Below are 22,139 nucleotides of genomic sequence, written 5' to 3'. Positions count from 1 at the left end.
GGAGGCAGCAAAGTAGGGATGTATGCCTCAGTGGAAAATATGGAGGTGAGGTCTTAGAGGTTTCAAAGCAGTCACCTGCATTAAGTACAATAACGACCCTAATAGACATCCTTGATATTTTGATAGGCAGACTTGGTGGCACCCCCCCCCCCCCCCCCCCCAGATCCTGGCGCCCTAGGCAGCTGCCTAATGGAAGAGCCGGCCCTGTGGCAACCCTGGCATAAAGTTGCACATGAAACTGCATAAAAAAATACAAGGAAGGCCACAACTGCAAGCAACTCTGAATCTGATTCTATTAGTCAGGATCCGCCCCCTCTTGACAGACCCCGCCCTCAGTGCTGCTTCCTTAAATTTCCCAGGCTGGTTTTACATCACAATCCACCTCTGGCACCAGCTACGGAACTCTTGTACAGAGTTTCCCAGGCGGTGGTATCTTATTCTATTAACTGTTTGATAGCCATGGGTTTACTAGGAAGTCTGATAATCACCCGGTGAGCATTTCAATACAAATTTATTTTAACATTTTTGGACAGTATCTGCATACACAGCAGTGGTGGCATTACTGTAAATCATGGGTCTTCAAACTGCGGCCCTCCAGATGTTGTGGAACTACATGTCCCAGCATGCCCTGACCATTTTGGCATGCTCTTATAGAAAAAAAATGTGGCAATGCATGTTGGAACATGTAGTTTCAAAACATCTGGAGGGCCACAGTTTGAAGACCCATGCTGTAAATCTTTAAATCAGGCCCTGTTTCAACTGATTGTTGCAAAATGTAATATTGAAACTCTTTGCAATAAATGTTTCTGCCAGCAGATGGCCCTCTGAGAGAATCATATACAGGTTGAGTATCCCTTATCCAAAATGCTCGGGACAAGGAGAATTTTGGATAACGGATTATTCCGTATTTCGGAATATTTTAATATTTCAATGATGTATTTTGAAGTATCTTGCATTTATGCTGTATAAACACATAATATACACTCAAATATATTTTATTACCACATAAAATACACACAAATATATTTTAATTGTTCAAAAAACAAGGTTTCAAAACGTGAAACAAAATGTGTGTACTATCTCAGCACTGAATTTGAATGCCAAGCAATCATTGTCTTGCACATATATAGTGCCAGTTACATATCATGTCCCCAGTGATGCTGTTACAAATGTCCCCAGTGAGTTTTTAGCAAAGAAAAAAAAAAAATTTCACTTTCTGGAATGTCCGTATTTCGGAATAATTCGGATAACGGATATTCGGATACGGGATACTCGACCTGTATTACATGTTAATAAAATTGTAAGTAGGACTTTTATGGTATACATATACAGTATTATACACTGTGAATTGAATTACTACATTTTTGTACTGTTTTAATGAATGAATTGGCAGCCTTAGTGGTCTTAAGGGAAATATGAATCCTTTTAGTCAAGAAAAAATGCAGTTGTATCTGCCCATATTTGCTCACTCTACCGGAATATATGGGAGCCTCACAAAACTTTGCTGAGCATGGAATCCTGTAAGAGTAGGTCTCCCATCTACATCTCAGTCCACTTCCTACTGAAATGGATGGGATTGCGGTGGGGGTTGATGATACAATTCTCACTCAATCAACAAATTACAGAAGTTGCTCGCCCCAATCTCTGTCCGCCTTCATCTCCCATTTAGGATTTCTCCAGGACTGGAGGTAGTACATGTCAGCAAGTTAGTGTGCAACATAAAAACAACTTAGCATGGTAAAATGATGGGAATCTCTTCTACCTTCCTTTTGTTCCAATACAACAGGGCCTGCCTGTTATTTCACAATTCATATGAAGATGATTTGGATAACTTCCATTTGTGCTGTTCGTGCACACCTGGGAAAATAAAGTAATAGTCACCACATTATATACATGGGACAAACAAGTATGTAGGTATTTCATACAGTAAAAATAAGCAAATTCCAACATATATTGTAGTTAATCTTTTCATTACAAACATCCGACACAAAACATTAAGAAAAGAATGAAGATATGCACCTGGATCCGCCCTTTAATACAATCTCAACATGTGACCATGGGTCATGCACAGTAAGCGATATTGGGGGGTCTTGCATACACACTCCTGTTTCAAACCACAGTGTGCTCTTGAAAAACTTCCATATCTGCTCTTTCATGGATTCTGCCAGGTTTCTATATAACTCTCCTACGTTTCCAAGAATTTCACCGTAAAATTACCTTTTTGCAATGAAGCCTCAAGCCATTCCATTCTAATGAGCTAGAACAATTTGGCTAAAAATGAGATAGTTGGGTATCCACAATAGAAAGATACATTTTTTTAGCAGCCGCATATGCAATTATGGGCACTTATATATTATCTGGGCTCCCATTTAAATGCACCCCATTTTTTCATACCCCTACTATCCAACTACGCATGGAGTTGATTTTATATAGTGTGGCGAGCGCAGCGAGCCACCGTGCCCGAAGCGTGGCGAGCGCAGCGAGCCCCGCGAGGGGACGCGGTCTCATAAGAAAAACGGGAGCCCAGATAATACATAAGTACCCAATTATGAGTAGCTTTCTAACTACATGGAGCAACCTTATATTGGAACAATAATTATTCTAGTCATTATCTTTTCGACATAATCTTTGTGTCTAGTGGGTTACTATTTCGCCTTTGTCTACTTATACATTACTTAGCATCAGGTATTCAATTTCATTTGACAAATACTTGTACCAATTCCAGTAAAACCATATGTAAAAAACAAACTTATCTGATATGTGTTTTGTTAGCTTGTGGTTTTACTCCAGCTCAGAAGGCCAATTGAGGTTATTCTATTGACCTCAATGCATTTAAACACCAATAAATGAATTGCAATGGAGCAATTACTATTTATAAAAACACAATAATGAGGCAATATTTCATAATACAGTATGTCTTCATAATACATTGCAAATAATGTGGAAGATAAATGAAGATACCAGAACATGAAGGCACCTACCGGCCACTTTGTGATGTCGTCAGGCCACTCATGTGGAGGCACAGAAGCGGGTTCAGCACAAAACCTATACAGGACAAATTATTTATGTTACTGTGATAACATTATACAACACATCCATTATCACTACACCCGCACACATAACAATACAACACATCCGTTATCACTGCACCCGAACACATAACAATATAACACATCATTCAGAAGTGCACTCAGACACATAACTATACAACACATCCCTTGTCATTGCACTCAGACACATAACTATACAACACATCCCTTATCATTGCACCCACACACATAACAATACAACACATCACTTAGCAGTGCACCCACACACATAACAATACAACACATCACTTAGCAGTGTACTCAGACACATACTGTAACACAACACATCACTTAGCAGTGTCCTCAGACACATACTGTAACACAACACATCACTTAGCAGTGTCCTCAGACACATAAAAATACAACACATCACTTAGCAGCACACCCACACACATAGCAACACAACACATAACTTATCAGTGTACTCACACACATAACAATACAACACATCACTTAGCATAGCACCCAGACACAACATTACAACACATCCCTTAGCAGTGTACTCACACACATAACAATACAACACATCACTTAGCAGTGCACCCAGACACATAACAATACAACACATCACTTAGCAGTGTACCCACACACATAACATTACAACACATCCCTAGAAGTGTACTCACACACATAACACTACAACACATCCCTGATAACTGCACCCGAACACATAACAATATAACACATCATTCAGAAGTGCACTCAGACACATAACTATACAACACATCATTCAGAAGTGCACTCAGACACATAACTATACAACACATCCCTTGTCATTGCACCCACACACATAACAATACAACACATCACTTAGCAGTGCACCCACACACATAACAATAAAACACACCACTTAGCAGTGTACTCAGACACATACTGTAACACAACACATCTCTTAGCAGTGTACTCAGTCAGACACATAACAATATAACACATCACTTAGCAGTGCACCCACACACATAACAATAAAACACATCACTTAGCAATGTACTTAGACACATAACAATATAACACATCACTTAGCAGTGCACCCACACACATAACAATAAAACACATCACTTAGCAGTGTACTCAGACACATACTGTAACACAACACATCACTTAGCAGTGTACTTAGACACATAACAATATAACACATCACTTAGCAGTGCACCCACACACATAACAATAAAACACATCACTTAGCAGTGTACTCAGACACATAACCATTATGTCTATGTATGAATTTTTCAACTGTAACTGCGTAAAACACTTAAAAGTACATAGACCGGTCACTGGGTAGACAATGTCTAGCAGTGACTACGTTAACACCTTAAAATGGTCGACGTACCCAAGATTGATGTTGGCACAATCTTCTGGTCGACATAAACATGGTCGATATGACAAAAGGTCGACATTTAAAAAAAAAGTTTTTTCATACTTTGCTATCCAAGTCGGCATAGAGTGGGAAGCTAATAGTGTTCCGAGCGCAGCGAGCCATGCGAGGGGCACTTCCTGTATACAGTGTCCATGTCGGCATAGACACAAAAAACATTAAAACCTCATGTCAACCTTATTCTTATTGACCATAAGCTTATGTCAACCTTTTGACAATGTCAACCTTGGCAGGGTGTCAACCAAGTGACTGCCGACCTAGACATTGTCTACCATTTCTACCGTAACCTAGCTAAACAGCGGTGATGCTAAAGCAATGTGCTTGATTTGGGAAGTTAGGAATTAACTTTTGTGCTCGGTTTTATGGAGCTGAGTTGCACATAGGTCAGTTATTACCAAATATGATGGAAACAGGGCCAAGGCAAAACAGACCATTGGTCTGGAACACATATTTATGTAGGGACCTGTTTAAAATTCCAGCTGGAAAACAATAACAATACAATGCCTAATGTAACCATCATTTCTCCACTGTGTGAGTGTTATCAGACACTAATAAGTCCCTGAAATTGGTGGAACCAGTCATGGGCCATACCTGGGGTCCTGGAGGCAAACCGATCCATAATGCCTGTAACTCTTATTTGCCAGCAGTGGGGTGCTGGAATGAAATGGCCATTTCACCCATACAGCTAGGGTAGACTGAAAGTAAAAGAAAACATTGAGAATTACACTTTTTTGGTGGCTACTGTATGTCAACATAGGTCAATGTGGGCACTAACTCTATGTCCACTTAGATAGTAAAGTATGGACCAAGTCGACCTGCACCACAAAAACTTTTAACATTTTTGCCGACCATGTCACTAAAAACCACGACCTAACAATTTTGTTACTGTCAATCTAGACACTAATGACTATCTTTAGGCATCTAACTAGATGCGTTGAACTGAGCATGGTCGACCATAACATTTAGACACCATCAATCCACCAACCGGATCCGGCAATAGGTGCAGGGGGTGGAGCCGCTACTGGGTCCAGAGCAGAGAGGGAGCCACCTTCCCTGCCACTGTTACAACCCTTAGCTATTTCTTTTCAATCACCCAGCCCACATAAGTGATGCTGGGATTTCAATGTAGTGACCTTATAAAGCACATAAAAAACAAAGCCCAACAAGGGTCATTCAGGAACAATAAGACTTGCGTAGGTGAAGCAGAGAAAAACATTTCTGCTATTGTGACATTATGCACCTTTCTTTGCACCTGTGACTTATGGGCATACATATGTGTCAATGATTTCCCTTGAACTCCCAGACAAATGATATAGTGCATACACTCTGTGCAATCTAACAAATAGCTGAGCAATATATCATCAGTGGCCACATCCAGGACTATGCTGTTGTTGGCAATATCATCAGATTGAGCTGCATGCACAACCTTTTATATGTGATCGAAAATGCTGGTTATTGGATGGCAAAAATGACTTTCAGCGGAACACACTTTCCTCAATGGAGGAGCAATTTCTGTGCACTGATAGATACCAATGTAAACAGAACATCACAATGCAGAATTATGATACATCTACTATGTGCAAATACTTTCATGGCTTATTGAAATTAAGAATTAATGTATGCAATCAATGAAGGTGATATCTAAAAAGTGACATTATAGTCTTTTACACTTAAGAATATTTGCTACCAAAATCTTGCATATTATAATTGCAGAACGGATGCCTACATCAGGGTATAAAACTAGCAGACAAATAGAATATGCAAAATATAAATTGTGCTGCTGCTGTGCAAGTTACCAGGAACAGTTCCCAAGTGTGAAACAAAGCTAGTTGCAAGTCAATTTATAGAGAGTGGTAGGCGTTGGAGCTACTGCTAAAGTTACATTTACAGGACAGATATTAATAACAGAGAGAGACATATGATTGGTCCCAGTGAGTCTGGAGGGCTTTAGGAGGGTGGGAAAGGGGAAATTGGACCTGGGAGCAAGAGGGCCCATCACAGTAGAGAGGTTGTGAACTTCTAATTATGATATGGGAATTATCAACTACAATATTAACTTAAACTGGCAATTCAGAGAAGGAATGGGGAGTGAAAAATGTAATAACCAATGCTTCCACATGGCAGCTCAAACTCCTGCTTATATACTCCACTGTGTGACCTGATCAGTGTAGACAGCTTAGGGAGGTCCACATACACCTACCTGCAAATCGAGTGAAATAGCCTCATTTCTAAAATCATGGACTTTTACCATTCTTTTGTGACACAAATACTAATCTACTAAATACACTATAAGCAATTTAAAATTCTGGAAAAAAGTAGGCAAAAAAAGGTCCCATACTAATGACATACGCCGCATTCTTATACTGCTATTTTATACCAATGACTTCTACCAATCCTAACTACAGTACTTAATTCAATAAGGCCAGATCAAGTGTGTAAACTACTAATTGGTGATCTCTGTCCATCTGGGCATGCAAGCCAGCGAGAGAGTGCATGCACAACCCCTTAAACCTCGGTCACATTCAGGAAAATGCAGTCTAAGTGCCATAGGGGGGAGGCAATGCAGCATTTGGTGGGCCACAACAAGGTGTTGGCGAGTGTGGACCATACAAAGGAGGCGTGTCCTGACCAATTTCAGGCAGGTCACGGTGGCTGCATGACGTCACGCAGTCACTGCAATGGGAAACATGGAGGCCCAGCACCTGGTTTCGCACATAGGCTGCACAGGCAGGGGGCTACCCTTAAGATGCGAGCATTTCACTGTTTAGAAAGCATTTGCATTTTTTGCGATGCAATTGCAAAACTTTGCAATCACATTGGGGCCCCTCCATGCAAGCGATAGGAGAATTCACAAAACTACAACTCATGCTGAATAAGGCCCTTAGTACACTATTAGCTTTAGTACACTGCATTCAAAATCATGAAAAATGGCCGACGCTGCTGATACAGCAGAGTCATGCCTATGGTCTTGCACCACGTATTGCACAAAGGATAGTTGTATGAGGGACACATATGTATAAATTATCGAGTAGCAGCTAAACAGACATGTTTCATAAGCTTTTGAGACATTTTGGACTGGGGGTTTGAATAAAATGTGGTCGTGTCAGGTTGTTAAACACCTATTGTAGCCAAGTTCTCTAATTTCCCAGAAAACATGTAATTTGGGGGCTATGCCAAATATGCTGCAAATGACCTGGCTGGCCACAGCCTCTCCAGCATAGATCAGATGCAGAATGAACGATGGAATGAAGGATGACATGCAGCCTAAAGGGGACTAGATCCCTACAAATGGGCAGTTTAAAAGAATTAAGAGTAATGTGGACCAACTAGGAAATGGAATGGAACCTGGTAATATATAATGGTAAAAGAGGGAAAAACTGCCTCGTCCGGTCACTTTATTTTACCCATTATCTTGGAATGTGAATGAACATTACAGTTCAAATGAGAAGCAAATAATAATGTGAATTATGGAATCTGGGCTGCTGCTGGATAGTCTCTTACATAAGTAGCACATTTCTCCTCATGACCCACATGAAATTAGACACAGTACACACAATGAAAGTACTTTAAGGAACTTCAGGAGGTCTCTCACTAGGAGCTTATGAAAGATACAGAGAAGCCAAGACCACAGATCCATTTTTAAACCATTAATCCACAAAATATGTTTACAGCAGCTTATATAAGATGTATACAGATGTGTCCTCACGCCACCTTAATGCACCATGTGACCTGAGATGCCTGGCGCGACTGAGCCGCTAGGTGCTTTTTCGGGAAAATACATCTAGTCACAATGCGATGCGACTACGATTCACCAGGAAGCTGTGCTGAGTTATCTGATACTCATGTATCTGTGTGCAGCTGAGTCTGTATATGAAACAAATCGGTGTTTGTGTGGGAAAAAAAGCATTGGCGTCAGCATTGGAGCACTTTGCATAGAAAACCAGACTGAATGGCACAAAAGTGTTGAATATCAAAAGAACCAATGCAGTCTCCTGGTGCCTCCTCATCACAGTACATTTGACGTCAGATTTGCACATGACCTGGCACAATGAGAAGAACTATGTCACTAGACTGTAGCAATGATATATGCGGACACATCTGTAAGTTGGCTTTAAGTATCTCAGTCATATACAGAATCATAGGGGTACATTTACTAAGATGGGAGTTATATTGAAGATGGGATGTTGCCCATAGCAACTAATCAGATTCTACTGATGTATTTAGCACCTTATAGAACATAATAGATCTGATTTCTTGCTATGGGCAACCTCACATCTTCAGTAGAACTCTCATCTTAGTAAATGTACCCCTTTTAGCGTATTACGCATATTTTGTTGAATTTAAACTTAGACAGACTATGCACAAATACAACTTTTAATCATATATATATACACATATATACACACTGGTAAGCCAGCTTCAAAATCTAGTAAGGTAGCTAATAAGAGAATGAGATGTACTTTCACTTGCTGCCAACAGATGGCAGTGTTTTGGTGACACACAGACACTAGACATATGTATATATACAGTGGCGTAACTCCTGGAGGCAATGGAGACATTGGCCGCCGGGCGTTAGCAATCATGGGGGCACAGAGGAGCCGGCACCGGGCCCGCACGGCTATAGATAAAATACATCTATAACCGCAAAGCCGGCCTTAGGCAGGTACTAACCTAAGCCCAGTGGCCGGCTCAGCTAACAGTGTAACAGTGGTGGTTCGCGGGTAACCCGACAGTAAGCGCCGGCGGCTCTGCTCCTGTACATCTGAACTGAGCAGCCGGTGATCAGTAGTGCTGGGTGCACTGACAGTGGCGTGTCTGCAGCACTGACATTAAGTGGGGTGGTCTGGCAACTGGCAGCCCCAAACAAATATGGCTGCTGCGTCTGGAGGAGGGCTGCTACACATGCCCAGCCACAGCAGCTTCCTCCTCCAACTCTGACTTCGAGCAGCCAGCGAGCCACCATCCGCCTTATATTGTGTATGCTGGGGAGGGTGGGGGGGGGAACTAACATCTAGGAATTTACACCCCTATATATATATAATATATATATATATATATATATATCTGGAAAAGGAATGGAAGGAAGCGCTATATAGTGCAGAATTACTTTGATACAAAATGAATTTATTTCAAGATAATAAAACAGAGCTGGTGATACAATGCTCGTACCATTAATTTCCACTCTGTGGGCTAAAAATACCACATGGTTTTTAGATAATAAACCCGGTCTCCCGGTCACCGTCTATCCACGTAGCTGCCTCCTGGCAGGGTTCGCTTTGTCTCGCTCGCGTGCTCAGCGCTCCACGATACAAGCGGTTCCCCTCTCCTTCTCTGCAGCGGGACTACGACTTGGTGTGATAGTTTGGCGTCAGGTAAGACACACCCAGACGCGTTTCGCCTGTGGCTTCGTCAGTGGGCTGTCAGGACAGCCCACTGACGAAGCCACAGGCGAAACGCGTCTGGGTGTGTCTTACCTGACGCCAAACTATCACACCAAGTCGTAGTCCCGCTGCAGAGAAGGAGAGGGGAAATTAATGGTACGAGCATTGTATCACCAGCTCTGTTTTATTATCTTGAAATAAATTCATTTTGTATCAAAGTAATTCTGCACTATATAGCGCTTCCTTCCATTCCTTTTCCAGATACAAATTGGTTCTGTTTGGATCCCAGGACCCCATTTCGGTTGGAAGCTGCGGTCAATCACACTAATGACCTAGTGCCTGCTACATAATTGGGACAATCTGGTCTGGAGAACTGATTGTGCATAAAAGTACTGGTTACTTTGGACTTGTTTTAAGGAAACCCAGGCTGACAAGCTAGCGCTCCCCCAAATACCTTTTGCAAAATATATATATATATATATATATATATATACGATAACGATCTAAATATGTGGAGTGATATTGTAAAAGCAAATATCTTACCGAGCATTCTTCCTCCGAGGTCTGAATACAGCCAGATTTGTCATTTCTCACACAACACCCAGAATGTTTCTCTTTTTCTCTCTTCATCTGAATTAAATTGTGCACTTGCTGGTCTTGTCTCATGCATGGGGAAAACTTTGCTCCAAGATGTATTAAATCTTCCTGGAAAAATGCATGAATCAAAAATTCATAAATTCATATGCAATGTTATAATCCTATTTCTAAACAGTTTTAACAAACTTGTACAACTCTGGTTATCTTAGTAGCACATTATCATTATATGTTTCTACCGTTTTGGTGGCTTTCATTCCACTGGTACCATATGATTATTGGGTAGGGATCTGTGCTTCCATAAAGCAGGGCTGAACCTCATACACAGACAACACACTATTGATTTGCTAGGCCCAACCTCAGTGAAGCATTGTGGTGCTACTGTACTACCTGCTATTGCAGAACCAATAGAACCCATACAGTGACTTTCACTGGCTGATAGGGGGAAGTGCTCAGGACAACTTACTATGGGCCTTATTCTGGTCGGTGCGGCCGGATCCGATTATGCGGCCAGGACCGTGCGTGCGAAACCCCGCCTTCCATACGGATCGCCAACTCCGTCCGTATGCGGTAAGAAGCTGGCCGAACGGACCGCACGTGTATTTTACACGGAATACGCCTCCTCCATCTAAGGGAACCTCCCCCATCATTCGATGGTCGCAGACCATCGAATGCAGGACCGAGTACTCCACCAGCTCCCGCAACCTCAGACCACACAGACATTTCTCCGTGCAAAAGCACGGACCTGGGCGGGCAGCTGACATCCGGCGATGTCATATGTCCGCCCCTACACGTGCGTCACGGCCGCATTACCATACGTACGCCCAGCGTTTGCATGGGAACGCCCATGAAACGCGGGGCGTATGCATATGGTAATGAGCACAAATAGCCCTTCACGCCCCTCTCCACCCCCTGTTCGGAGTGTTCACATATCATGCGGGATTTGGCCGTACGCCCCGCTCGCACATGCGCAGAGACGCCTCTGCACATGCGCAGACACAAAACATCGGCGGCCCGAACGCACGCGGATATATCCGCACCAACCAGAATAAGGGCCTATGTGAGAACTAGAGAGATGATTCTAGCCTCTTTTTTGGAAGCTCATTGTAAACTGACTTGCCCAGTGTCTAGATCAGATTTTCCCCAACTCCGCCCTTACAGTCCAGGTATTAAGGCTATCCATGACTGGCCATCTGGATGTCCTTAAAACCTGGACTGTAATTTTGGAGTCTGGGAAACTCTAGTGTAGTCAAAGGGATCGTAGGTGAAGGACCATCACCAGAAATGGAAGTAGATCTTTATAAGTGCTTTTTGAAAAGTTGTACAATTCTTTAATTATCTTTTAAAATACAATATACATTATTGGTCCTTTTGAAAGACTGATATATAAAAAGTAGAAGAAAAAAAAGGGTTCTAAGAATATTGTAATTTTTACAGACTTCCATAAGTTTGATCAAGTCAAATCCTATAAAATTTTTAAAAGGAAAACTTCCCTCTTCCCAATTGGCAACATGCAAGGGCGTAACTATCATAGGTGCAAGGGGTGCAGCTGCTATGGGGCCCAGAGCTGCAGAGGGCCCATATTTGCTGATTAAGTAATATGTTTTACATATATTTATCACCATTAGTTGCTGAATAGGGGGCCCTTACAAACTTTTGCTATGGGGCCTATGAATATCTAGTTAAGTCCCTGGCAATATGGCAAAGTTTTTTGACTACTCTGTTCATCAGAAGCAAACAGCATTAACCCCAGCACTGTATCTTGGGCAGCTGAATAATAGTGGATCTGACATTGGGTGTGGGAGGGAGTTGGACTGTTTTGGTGGAACTGTAGAGATCCCAGAGGAGTGATTCATGTGGATCTATTGTTTGGATAGTTCAAATTTTATAAATAAATAAAACCTGAAGAGTTTCTTTAGCAGAACATGCTATATTTGCCATTGCGGGAAAGGTTACTTTCTTTTGAGCATATCATTTTTATAGTATATGCAGTAAATGGCCCCCCATACCCAATTTTTGATGTATACCGACCCTGATAATAGGGTAATTTCTATGTCAAATGCCCCCCCATTGTTAACGCCACCGTCATATATGATACCGGTACTAAGTGGAGTGCCCCAGGGTTCGGTTTTGGGGCCCATTTTGTTTAACATTTTTATTAACGATATTGGGATAGGGTTACTTAGCAATGTATCCATCTTTGCGGACGATACAAAACTTAGCAAAGTCATCAAATCATCAGAAGATGTCACCATGCTTCAAAATGATCTTTGCAATTCTAGATGAGTGGGCAAAAAAATGGAAGATGAGGTTCAATGTAGATAAATGTAAGGTTATGCACCTTGGGAGACACAACCAGTGTGCAAGTTACAACCTTATTGGAGAGGAATTGGGTAATTCCATACTTGAAAAGGATCTAGGAGTCCAAATAGACAGCAAACTGGGATGTAGTTCCCATTGTAATGTAGCTACAAAAAAGGCCAACAAAATTCTGGCATGTATTAAGAGGGGAATGGAAACTAGGGACTCAAGGGTAATTATGCCACTGTATAAAGCATTGGTGAGACCTCACCTCGAGTACGGAGTGCAGTTCTGGGCCTCACACTATAAAAAGGACATCATAGAATTAGAAAAAGTCCAAAGGCGAGCAACAAAGCTTATTAGGGGAATGGCGAATTTAAGCTACGGGGAGAGATTAAGCAATTTGGGACTATTTACATTAGAAAAGAGACGTTTAAGGGGGGACATGCTCAACATGTACAAGTATATCAAGGGCCAATATAAGGAACTGTCACACACCATCTTTTCTACTAGAAAGGAATCTAGGCATGAGTATAGATTAGAAGAAAAAAGATTTCATTCAGCTAGTAGAAAGAATTTCTTTACGGTCAGAACAGTCAAACTCTGGAACTCTCTTCCCAGAGAGGTGGTAATGGCTGGCTCATTAAATGCATTCAAGGCAAAGTTGGACAAACATTTACTGGAGAAAAACATCCATGGGTACAAATAAGAAATATAATTTGTCTGTAAAATATCAGAACCTACCAAATCAGCAATGGATATCTATACCAGGTTTAACTAGATGGACGCAAGTCTTTTTTTCAGCGTTGCCTACTATGTAACTATGTAACTATGTAAATATTATGGAGGAATTAGGGTCCTGTAGTCTAACAAAGAGATCTCTCTTTTAGTTATTCTATCCTGAGAATGAGGAAAGTAAAGCTCTCTATGACCTATTCAAGAAACTATTTTTAGGTAGTTCTCATGATAAAATATAAATATGTAGCGTTAGTGAAAAAAAGTTTTTAAAATTCCCATGCTGCACACCCCATACGTCAAGAAGCAGCAGCCTACAATGTGTCAAATGTATTCAATGAACACAACTTCTGCCATGTATTTAATATAAAGGTGCATAAACACGCCACAATTTTTTGGCCAATATCGCTCATTTTGGCCCTTCTGAACGATATTGATCAAAATATTGTTCGGTGTGTATCCAGTGAATGACGAACGATGATGTGCGTACCCACTGGTCATTTTTTACTACTCTGTTCATCAGAAGCAAACAGCATTAACCCCAGCACTGTATCTTGGGCAGCTGAATAATAGTGGATCTGACATTGGGTGTGGGAGAGAGTTGGACTGTTTTGGTGGAACTGTAGAGATCCCAGAGGAGTGATTCATGTGGATCTATTGTTTGGATAGTTCAAATTTTATAAATAAATAAAACCTGAAGAGTTTCTTTAGCAGAACATGCTATATTTGCCATTGCGGGAAAGGTTACTTTCTTTTGAGCACATCATTTTTATAGTATATGCAGTAAATGGCCCCCCATACCCAATTTTTGATGTATACCGACCCTGATAATAGGGTAATTTCTATGTCAAATGCCCCCCCCATTGTTAACGCCACCGTCAGATATGATACCGGTACTAAGTGGAGTGCCCCAGGGTTCGGTTTTGGGGCCCATTTTGTTTAACATTTTTATTAACGATATTGGGATAGGGTTACTCAGCAATGTATCCATCTTTGCGGACGATACAAAACTTAGCAAAGTCATCAAATCATCAGAAGATGTCACCATGCTTCAAAATGATCTTTGCAATTCTAGATGAGTGGGCAAAAAAATGGAAGATGAGGTTCAATGTAGATAAATGTAAGGTTATGCACCTTGGGAGACACAACCAGTGTGCAAGTTACAACCTTATTGGAGAGGAACTGGGTAATTCCATACTTGAAAAGGATCTAGGAGTCCAAATAGACAGCAAACTGGGATGTAGTGCCCATTGTAATGTAGCTACAAAAAAGGCCAACAAAATTCTGGCATGTATTAAGAGGGGAATGGAAACTAGGGACTCAAGGGTAATTATGCCACTGTATAAAGCATTGGTGAGACCTCACCTCGAGTACGGAGTGCAGTTCTGGGCCTCACACTATAAAAAGGACATCATAGAATTAGAAAAAGTCCAAAGGCGAGCAACAAAGCTTATTAGGGGAAAGGAGAATTTAAGCTACGGGGAGAGATTAAGCAATTTGGGACTATTTACATTAGAAAAGAGACGTTTAAGGGGGGACATGCTCAACATGTACAAGTATATCAAGGGCCAATATAAGGAACTGTCACACACCCTCTTTTCTACTAGAAAGGAATCTAGGCATGAGTATAGATTAGAAGAAAAAAGATTTCATTCAGCTAGTAGAAAGAATTGATTGGCCAATATCGCTCATTTTGGCCCTTCTGAACGATATTGATCAAAATATTGTTCGGTGTGTATCAAGTGAATGACGAACGATGATGTGCGTACCCACTGGTCATTCATCAATATTGTTAATCTGCTGTGCAGGCAGCTACATTTGTATAGATTGTATAGTGTTCCTTCTAAGCTTCTTTTGCTGGGTGCCGCACCTTGCCCGTTTTTACAACCTCAAAATGCATCCAGGCATTTTTGTCTGTGGCCCTGTGCGCCCTTATGCTGCCCCCACAGAGCTGACATGCCACTGAGAACTTTTGGTGTTTGCCATCCTGTGTAATGTGCATTATGGTGTATGCCATCATATGTAATGGGCATTATGGTGTATGCCATCATGTGTAATGGGCATTATGGCGTGTGGTATAATCTGTAAAAGGCATTACAGTGTGTGCGTTTGTGTGTAATTGTCATTATGACATAGTATGTAATGGGCACAGCACAGTATGACAATGTTTAATGGGCGTAATCCTAGTGCAGTGTGCATTTTTTTATGTTTTTTTTCTAATGTCAATTTCGGTACTTGTTTCCTAGCACGGCGCCACTGATTTTAATTGTATGCAATCGGGTTGCAAAAATCGGATCAATCGCATCGCATGCAAGCAAATTGCATGCGATGCGAGTGACCCGACTGACCCGATTTTTTACATTGGAACCAATGTTAAATGGTCCCTGAGACCAGATTTTACATTGGCCCCAATGTTAAATGCCCCCCAGACCCCATTTTTCATTGTATGCCCCCCCTCATTGTTAACGCCACGCCACGAGCAACGTGAACCCGAAGCGCGGCGATCCCCGGCTTTACTCGTCCTCCGACCTTTTCATACCGCCACTATCCACGTAGGCGTGGAGTTGATTCTATATAGTGTGGCGAGCGCAGCGAGCCACCGAGACAGAAGCGTGGTGAGCGCAGAGAGCCCCGCGAGGGGACGTGAATTACTTCAGATGTATTACGCGTGCGTTTGCCATGCTTCGGGCTCGGTGGCTCGCTGCGCTCGCCACACTATATAAAATCATCTCCACGCCGACATGGATAGTGGGGGTATGAAAAGGTCGGAGGACGCGTACCGCCGCCCTGCGCTGGTTTGCTGCGCTCGCCACGCTTCGGGTCGACGTTCATAGTGGGGTGGCGTTAACAATGGGGGGGCATTTGACATAGAAATTACCCTATTATCAGGGTCGGTATACATCAAAAATTGGGTATGGGGGGCCATTTAACATTGGTTCCTATGTAAAATCGGGTCCATCGCATTGGTCGCATTGTATGCCATTATAATGGCATACAATGGACCCGATTTTACATAGGAATTTAACATTACAGACAATGCTTACAATGTAAAATCGGGTCGGTCGCATCGCATGCCATTATAATGGCATGCGATAGACCCGATTTTACATTTGTCGGGAAACCTCAAAAAAAGCCCCAAAATCGGGTCCGTCGGGTCCCATCACATACCTTAAGTTAAGGTATGCGATGGGACCCGATGGGCGCCGTGCTAGGAAACAAGTACCTCAATTTCTAATATAAAATGTGCCATCCCGATTGAAAAAAGTGCCCTGCCGGTGGTCAGCGCCCTGCCTGCTGGTCAGCACCTTGACAACCAGGCAATGTAGTGAACACTACATTGTATTAACTGTAGCTAGATCGTTAGTTGTTCGTCTTTCCTCACATCGTTCAGTGTGTATGCATCACATCTTTCATCCAGGACACTGGAGAAGTTCAAGGGAAATTGGTCATCAATGTCTTTCAGTGCACACATCGTCAAGTGTGTTTGCACCTTACATCATCTCAGCATGCTATATTTATGTGGATAATGGACACCATTGGCTGGTAGCCCCTACCAGAAGGCAAGGAAACTTCCATTTTCTGATGGAGATATTGTCATCGGCTCTCCTCGGAATGCTCACACAGCCTGTATCTTCAAGCTATTACATTACTCCCCCCCCCCCCCCACACACACACATACACACACCCTTATCAAATCTATGTAGTGAGTAATGCAGCATGGAAGACAATCGGCAGAGGTCTCAGATTAAGTACAGAAAGTACCAGCACCCTGCTTAAATATATTAACCGTGTCAGATGATTAATATTACAGCAGTTATACAATATTGTTATATTTTACTCTCAGAAATAATACAGTTGATCTTGTAAAGGGTTAACTATAACTGGAAGTACAGCTCAGGCATTTCTGGTGTGACAGCTTAAGGAAATAAAAGAGTAACTTTTAAAGAACTTAAGAATGTGAAAAATTGTTTTCATCTGAGTCACAGGATAATATCACAGGGAAGATAAGCTGCAGCTGAATATGACACAAAGAAATCCATCTCAGTGCCATTTATGAAGTATTTACATAATGTGTCTAAAAGTACAGTTACACTTATCTTCAGTAGGACACACATATCATGCACTTTTCAGCAGGTGAATCTAAATTCTGCTTCTTCTACAGGAAAGCATATTAATTGCTTCGACTTTGAACATTTGGCATGTCCTAAGCTACTGAAACCCAACCAGTGTGACAGAATACATGTGTGTGTCACAAACCTGAGCTGGATGTGTCACAAGGATTTACATCTAAATATGCTGTGGTTATTATTGGTAAAATAGATTATAACTGAAAATTACAATTATATATATACTGTATATATATTCATCGCAATCTCCAAAATTGCGCTAATAAAATGTAATAGTCGCTAATAACACTTGGTTTCCTACTAAAAAGAATACCACAAAAAAAGTGAAATGAGCGCCCCGAGCTTAGATATACTGTAAAATAACAAGATCCGTTTTGGAATTAATACATATCCAGATATTTATGATAATAAAAATTCATATTAAAATACATAAATACAGTTGCTCCTTGAGGCTGGAGCAATTCACTTTGTATTTAACAGTTATTTGTAATCGCAGATGCGTTTCATGTCACAGAGACTTCATCAGGGGTTAAAGCTCAATTTAATTCTGATAAACAGGCCATGATTAAATGTGCCTCAGTGGATAGTAATGGGTTGGAATTATATTACAAATACCTAGCAGTGTTAAGATGTTCAGAATTACTGTTTAACTTAACTTAAATTACTGTTTACCCTTTATGAAGAGTTTGTAAAAAAAACACCTCAATATAATTCTGATTAATGGGCTTAGATTAAATATACCTCACTATGATTAAATATGCCTCATCGACCATATCCCCGGCGATAATGGCTGAATTCACCCCCCATGTATGGGGCTTTAATGTCCCCATACACTAGGTCGATTCACATGCAATATGGGATTTTTTTCATGCGATTGTGGGGATCAGTTGCATGAAAAGCATCCACATTGAATGTGATTGACTGCAGATCCAAAGCGCACCACAAATGAGCCTGCGAGTCGTACCGGCTGTGTAAGCAATCTGTTGGATCGCTTCTGAGTCGGGCAGGCTTGGCTGGGATCATGCAAGAAGACTGCATGCCACCCAATACCTTCTCAAGGGGAGATGATCGCCTGTTACTTCTTTGAGGGGAGAAGCCCTAGTGTATGCTAAACTTAAGGATTATATATAAACACAATTTACGGTACTCTTTACCTAGCACGGCGCCCACGATATCCATCGCGGTCATCGGGGGTAAAAAATCGCGGCCATCGCGGCCATCGCATGCACTAAAAAAACGGGTGCGACGCGATGCCCGCGAATTCCCATAGGGATCAATGTTAAAAGTGTGATTGGACGCGATTTTACTGTTCAATGCCTCAATGCCCGCGATTTTTCCATAGGAAACAATGTTAAATGGGACACAGAGCCCTAATAGTCCCCCTGAAGTCTGAAATGGCCCCCACAATTGTTGACGCCACCCCACAATCAACGTGAACCCGAAGCGTGGCGAGCGCAGCGAGCCCGCAAGGGGCGGCGGTACGCGTCCTCCGACCTTTTCATACCCCCACTATCCACGTCGGCGTGGAGTTGAGAATAGAATAGTGTGGCGAGCGCAGCGAGCCATCGAGCCCGAAGCGTGGCAAGCGCAGCGAGCCCCGCGAGGGGACGCGTATACCTGTGAAGCCCGCGAAGGGACGCGTTTACCTGTGAAGGTATCCGCGTCCCCTCGCGGGGCTCGCTGCGCTCGCCACGCTTCGGGCTTGGTGGCTCGCTGCGCTCGCCACACTATTCTATTCTCAACTCCACGCTGACGTGGATAGTGGGGGTATGAAAAGGTCGGAGGACGCGTACCGCCGCCCCTCGCGGGCTCGCTGCGCTCGCCACGCTTCGGGTTCACGTTGATCGTGGGGTGGCGTTAACAATTGTGGGGGCCATTTCAGACTTCAGGGGGACTATTTGGGCTCTGTGGCCCATTTAACATTGTTTCCTATGGAAAAATCGCGGGCATTGAGGCATTGAACAGTAAAATCGCGTCCATTCACACTTTTAACATTGTTCCCTATGGGAAATCGCGGGCATCGCGTCGCACCCGTTTTTTAGTGCATTTGATGGCCGCGATGCCCGCGATGGGCGCCGTGCTAGGTAAAAAGTACCCAATTTACTTTATTATATTCATCTATGAATTTCTCAATAAAAAAACATTTGGCCTAGGGGTGCCTTGAAAATTTTGACACCGTGACTCAAAAAAGGTTAGGAACCATGCACTGTCATTCGGTGATCATAGTGAAAACTCAAGGGCTACATTTACTAAGATGGGAGTTCTATTAAAAATGGAATGTTGCCCTTAGTAACCAAGCAGATTCTACTGTACTTCTTATTTACTTAGCATCTTCTAGAACATAATAGGTAGAATCTAATTGGTTGCTATGTACAATATAAAAGTCACACTATGATTCAACAACAATCCCTTTGTCACAATAGTGTAAACGTAGACAGCAAGCTTTATATATATATATATATATCAAAACAGATAACAGAGTGCGCCCTATTAGTATATGTCCACCACCATAAGAACTTGTGACAATATAAATCACAATACAACAGATTTATTATATTATAAGTATAAAATGACAATAAAACATTTTGTTCATCTGTATGAAGTCATGAGTTCAACAACGGTCAATAGTATAAGGACACCCAACGCGTTTCGTCGTTATAAACGACTTCCTCAGGGGTAACCGTCTAGGTGGTGAAAAGAGGCAATATTATACATATATATTTATAAATATATATTCAAAACTCAACAGGTAGGTATACCCAGTGATGAGTGCTATATGAAAGGTACATACCCGTAGGCAACCTAACCTCGTGGAGAAAGATGTTTCCTTCTCAGATGAAAAAAGTCCTTCAATTAGACTCAATATATAAAGGAATGGACCCGTTTGGAGATCTCAATCCTGATGCCACACTGCATCTAAAACAAAGTCTAAAATGCACATAATATGTCAGGAGGAGAGCAAGTCTATATGGGCAAAATATATATACACATCACAAATGGGTAAATATCAAAAATTGAAGAATGACAATGAAATGGAATAGGAACATACCAATTTCCGTATAAAACAGGGGAAATAAAAGGAATATCCAGGGAGGATTCAGATAGCTCCTTATAGTAGTAGCCAAATCCTACAATATTGATACATAACATAAATGGAGGCCAGTACAATTGGTGAACATCTCACTCAATTCCAGTAAATCAATACAATCATAATAAGCAATCATAGTGAATCAAAAACTCCATTCTGACTGAATTGCAGCCAACACAAAAAGTGGACTGATAGGTAGTAAAACATCTCATAGTATATATATATTATGATATAAAGTTACAAGCCATACTAATTTGGAGGAAAAAATAGGTCATCCTTACATACCTTAATCGTGTAGTACAATAGTCACTAATAGGACCAGACTCCAGGTAATCTAACTGGAGCCCCAGTCCAGATATATATAGTGATATGGGAATGACATCACTTCCTGTCCGGAAGAGAAAGTGTATAATGGAATTCACGTTATATATAGATATATGCGTGACCTATATAGTGAGGGCACCCTGGTCCCTAATGTATGGAGAGGTGGAAGGATAGAAAACGAGTTATACTATTAACCTTACTAGTAAACGCTCGCGGTGTACCCCGCGTGCGTTCCATCTATGCGTTCCACTCGCAGTTTCCGCGACGTCACTTCCGCCCTATGTGTCTGGATAAGACATAGCATATCGGGGCTGTACTTCCGCTTTAGAAGAAGCGGAACTTACTATGACGCTTTGCGTTCCAGGATCGCTTCCGCTTGCGTTCCACTGGGAACCAGGAAGAAGCGGTACTTACTTTAACACTCTGCGTTCCATATACTAGCAGGGTAACTTCCGCTTGCGTTCCAATCGGAACCAAGCGATATCTAAGGATATACTGAATAGATAGCGGGCGCTGTGCACTACAAATAATGGTAACTAGATGGACCAAATATAATGTTAAAGGTACAATATTAGTAGGTGGATATCAATATAGCGATATCGGCATCAAGAATTAGATAGTTTTTCCTCCAATTACATCAATTATATACATATACATTTACAAGAAAGCGAGCAATGATCACAAGGTTGAACCCAAAAATGAAAGAGCAGAACCAGGACCACCGTTACAAAAACTGACATAATTCAAATGTAAATGGCAACAGTGGCAAATATCGCCAAGATCAAGGCATTTGTTTAACCCTCAAAATACTGATTCAAGGATTAAATACATACATTATTGTGTATTTAGATAAATTCATACAATAAAAGTGCTTTACTATATTCATACGTGTTACACCAGGTGTAAGTGAATTTGTACAGCCAGATCTTTCCCTGTCTAAGAGAGAAACTTTTTGGATTTATTCATTAAATTCACTTCATCCACAGGGTCTGAACGAGAATGTAGACATTGTCTCATTCTTGGAGTAACCTTTATCCGTCACCTTCACCTTTCATTTTCCTCTTATACCTTTATTTTAGTATTAATTTTGTGTATAGATTATATCAGAGAGTAATTACACCCTTCCAT

At 41.6% G+C, this 22,139-nt stretch overlaps 1 protein-coding gene across 2 annotated transcripts in view; it reads right to left on the bottom strand.

Moving 5' to 3' along the window:
• RHBDF1 (rhomboid 5 homolog 1) overlaps positions 1-22,139 on the bottom strand; it is a 164,483-nt gene that overhangs the window by 18,567 nt on the left and 123,777 nt on the right. For both annotated transcript variants that reach the window (XM_083153431.1, XM_083153432.1), the window contains 4 exons: positions 10,386-10,547; positions 5,053-5,156; positions 2,982-3,045; positions 1,763-1,857 (listed from right to left, as the gene is read on the bottom strand). In XM_083153431.1, coding sequence (XP_083009557.1) covers positions 1,763-1,857; positions 2,982-3,045; positions 5,053-5,156; positions 10,386-10,547 — 425 coding nt within the window. The remainder of the gene's footprint in view (positions 1-1,762; positions 1,858-2,981; positions 3,046-5,052; positions 5,157-10,385; positions 10,548-22,139) is intronic.

Source organism: Crinia signifera, chromosome 7, assembly GCF_055691185.1.
Source record: "Crinia signifera chromosome 7, ASM5569118v1, whole genome shotgun sequence".
NCBI lineage: Eukaryota > Metazoa > Chordata > Amphibia > Anura > Myobatrachidae > Crinia > Crinia signifera.
The sequence above is the reverse complement of the archived record's forward strand: the minus strand, read 5'-3'. Positions and strand labels throughout refer to the sequence as shown.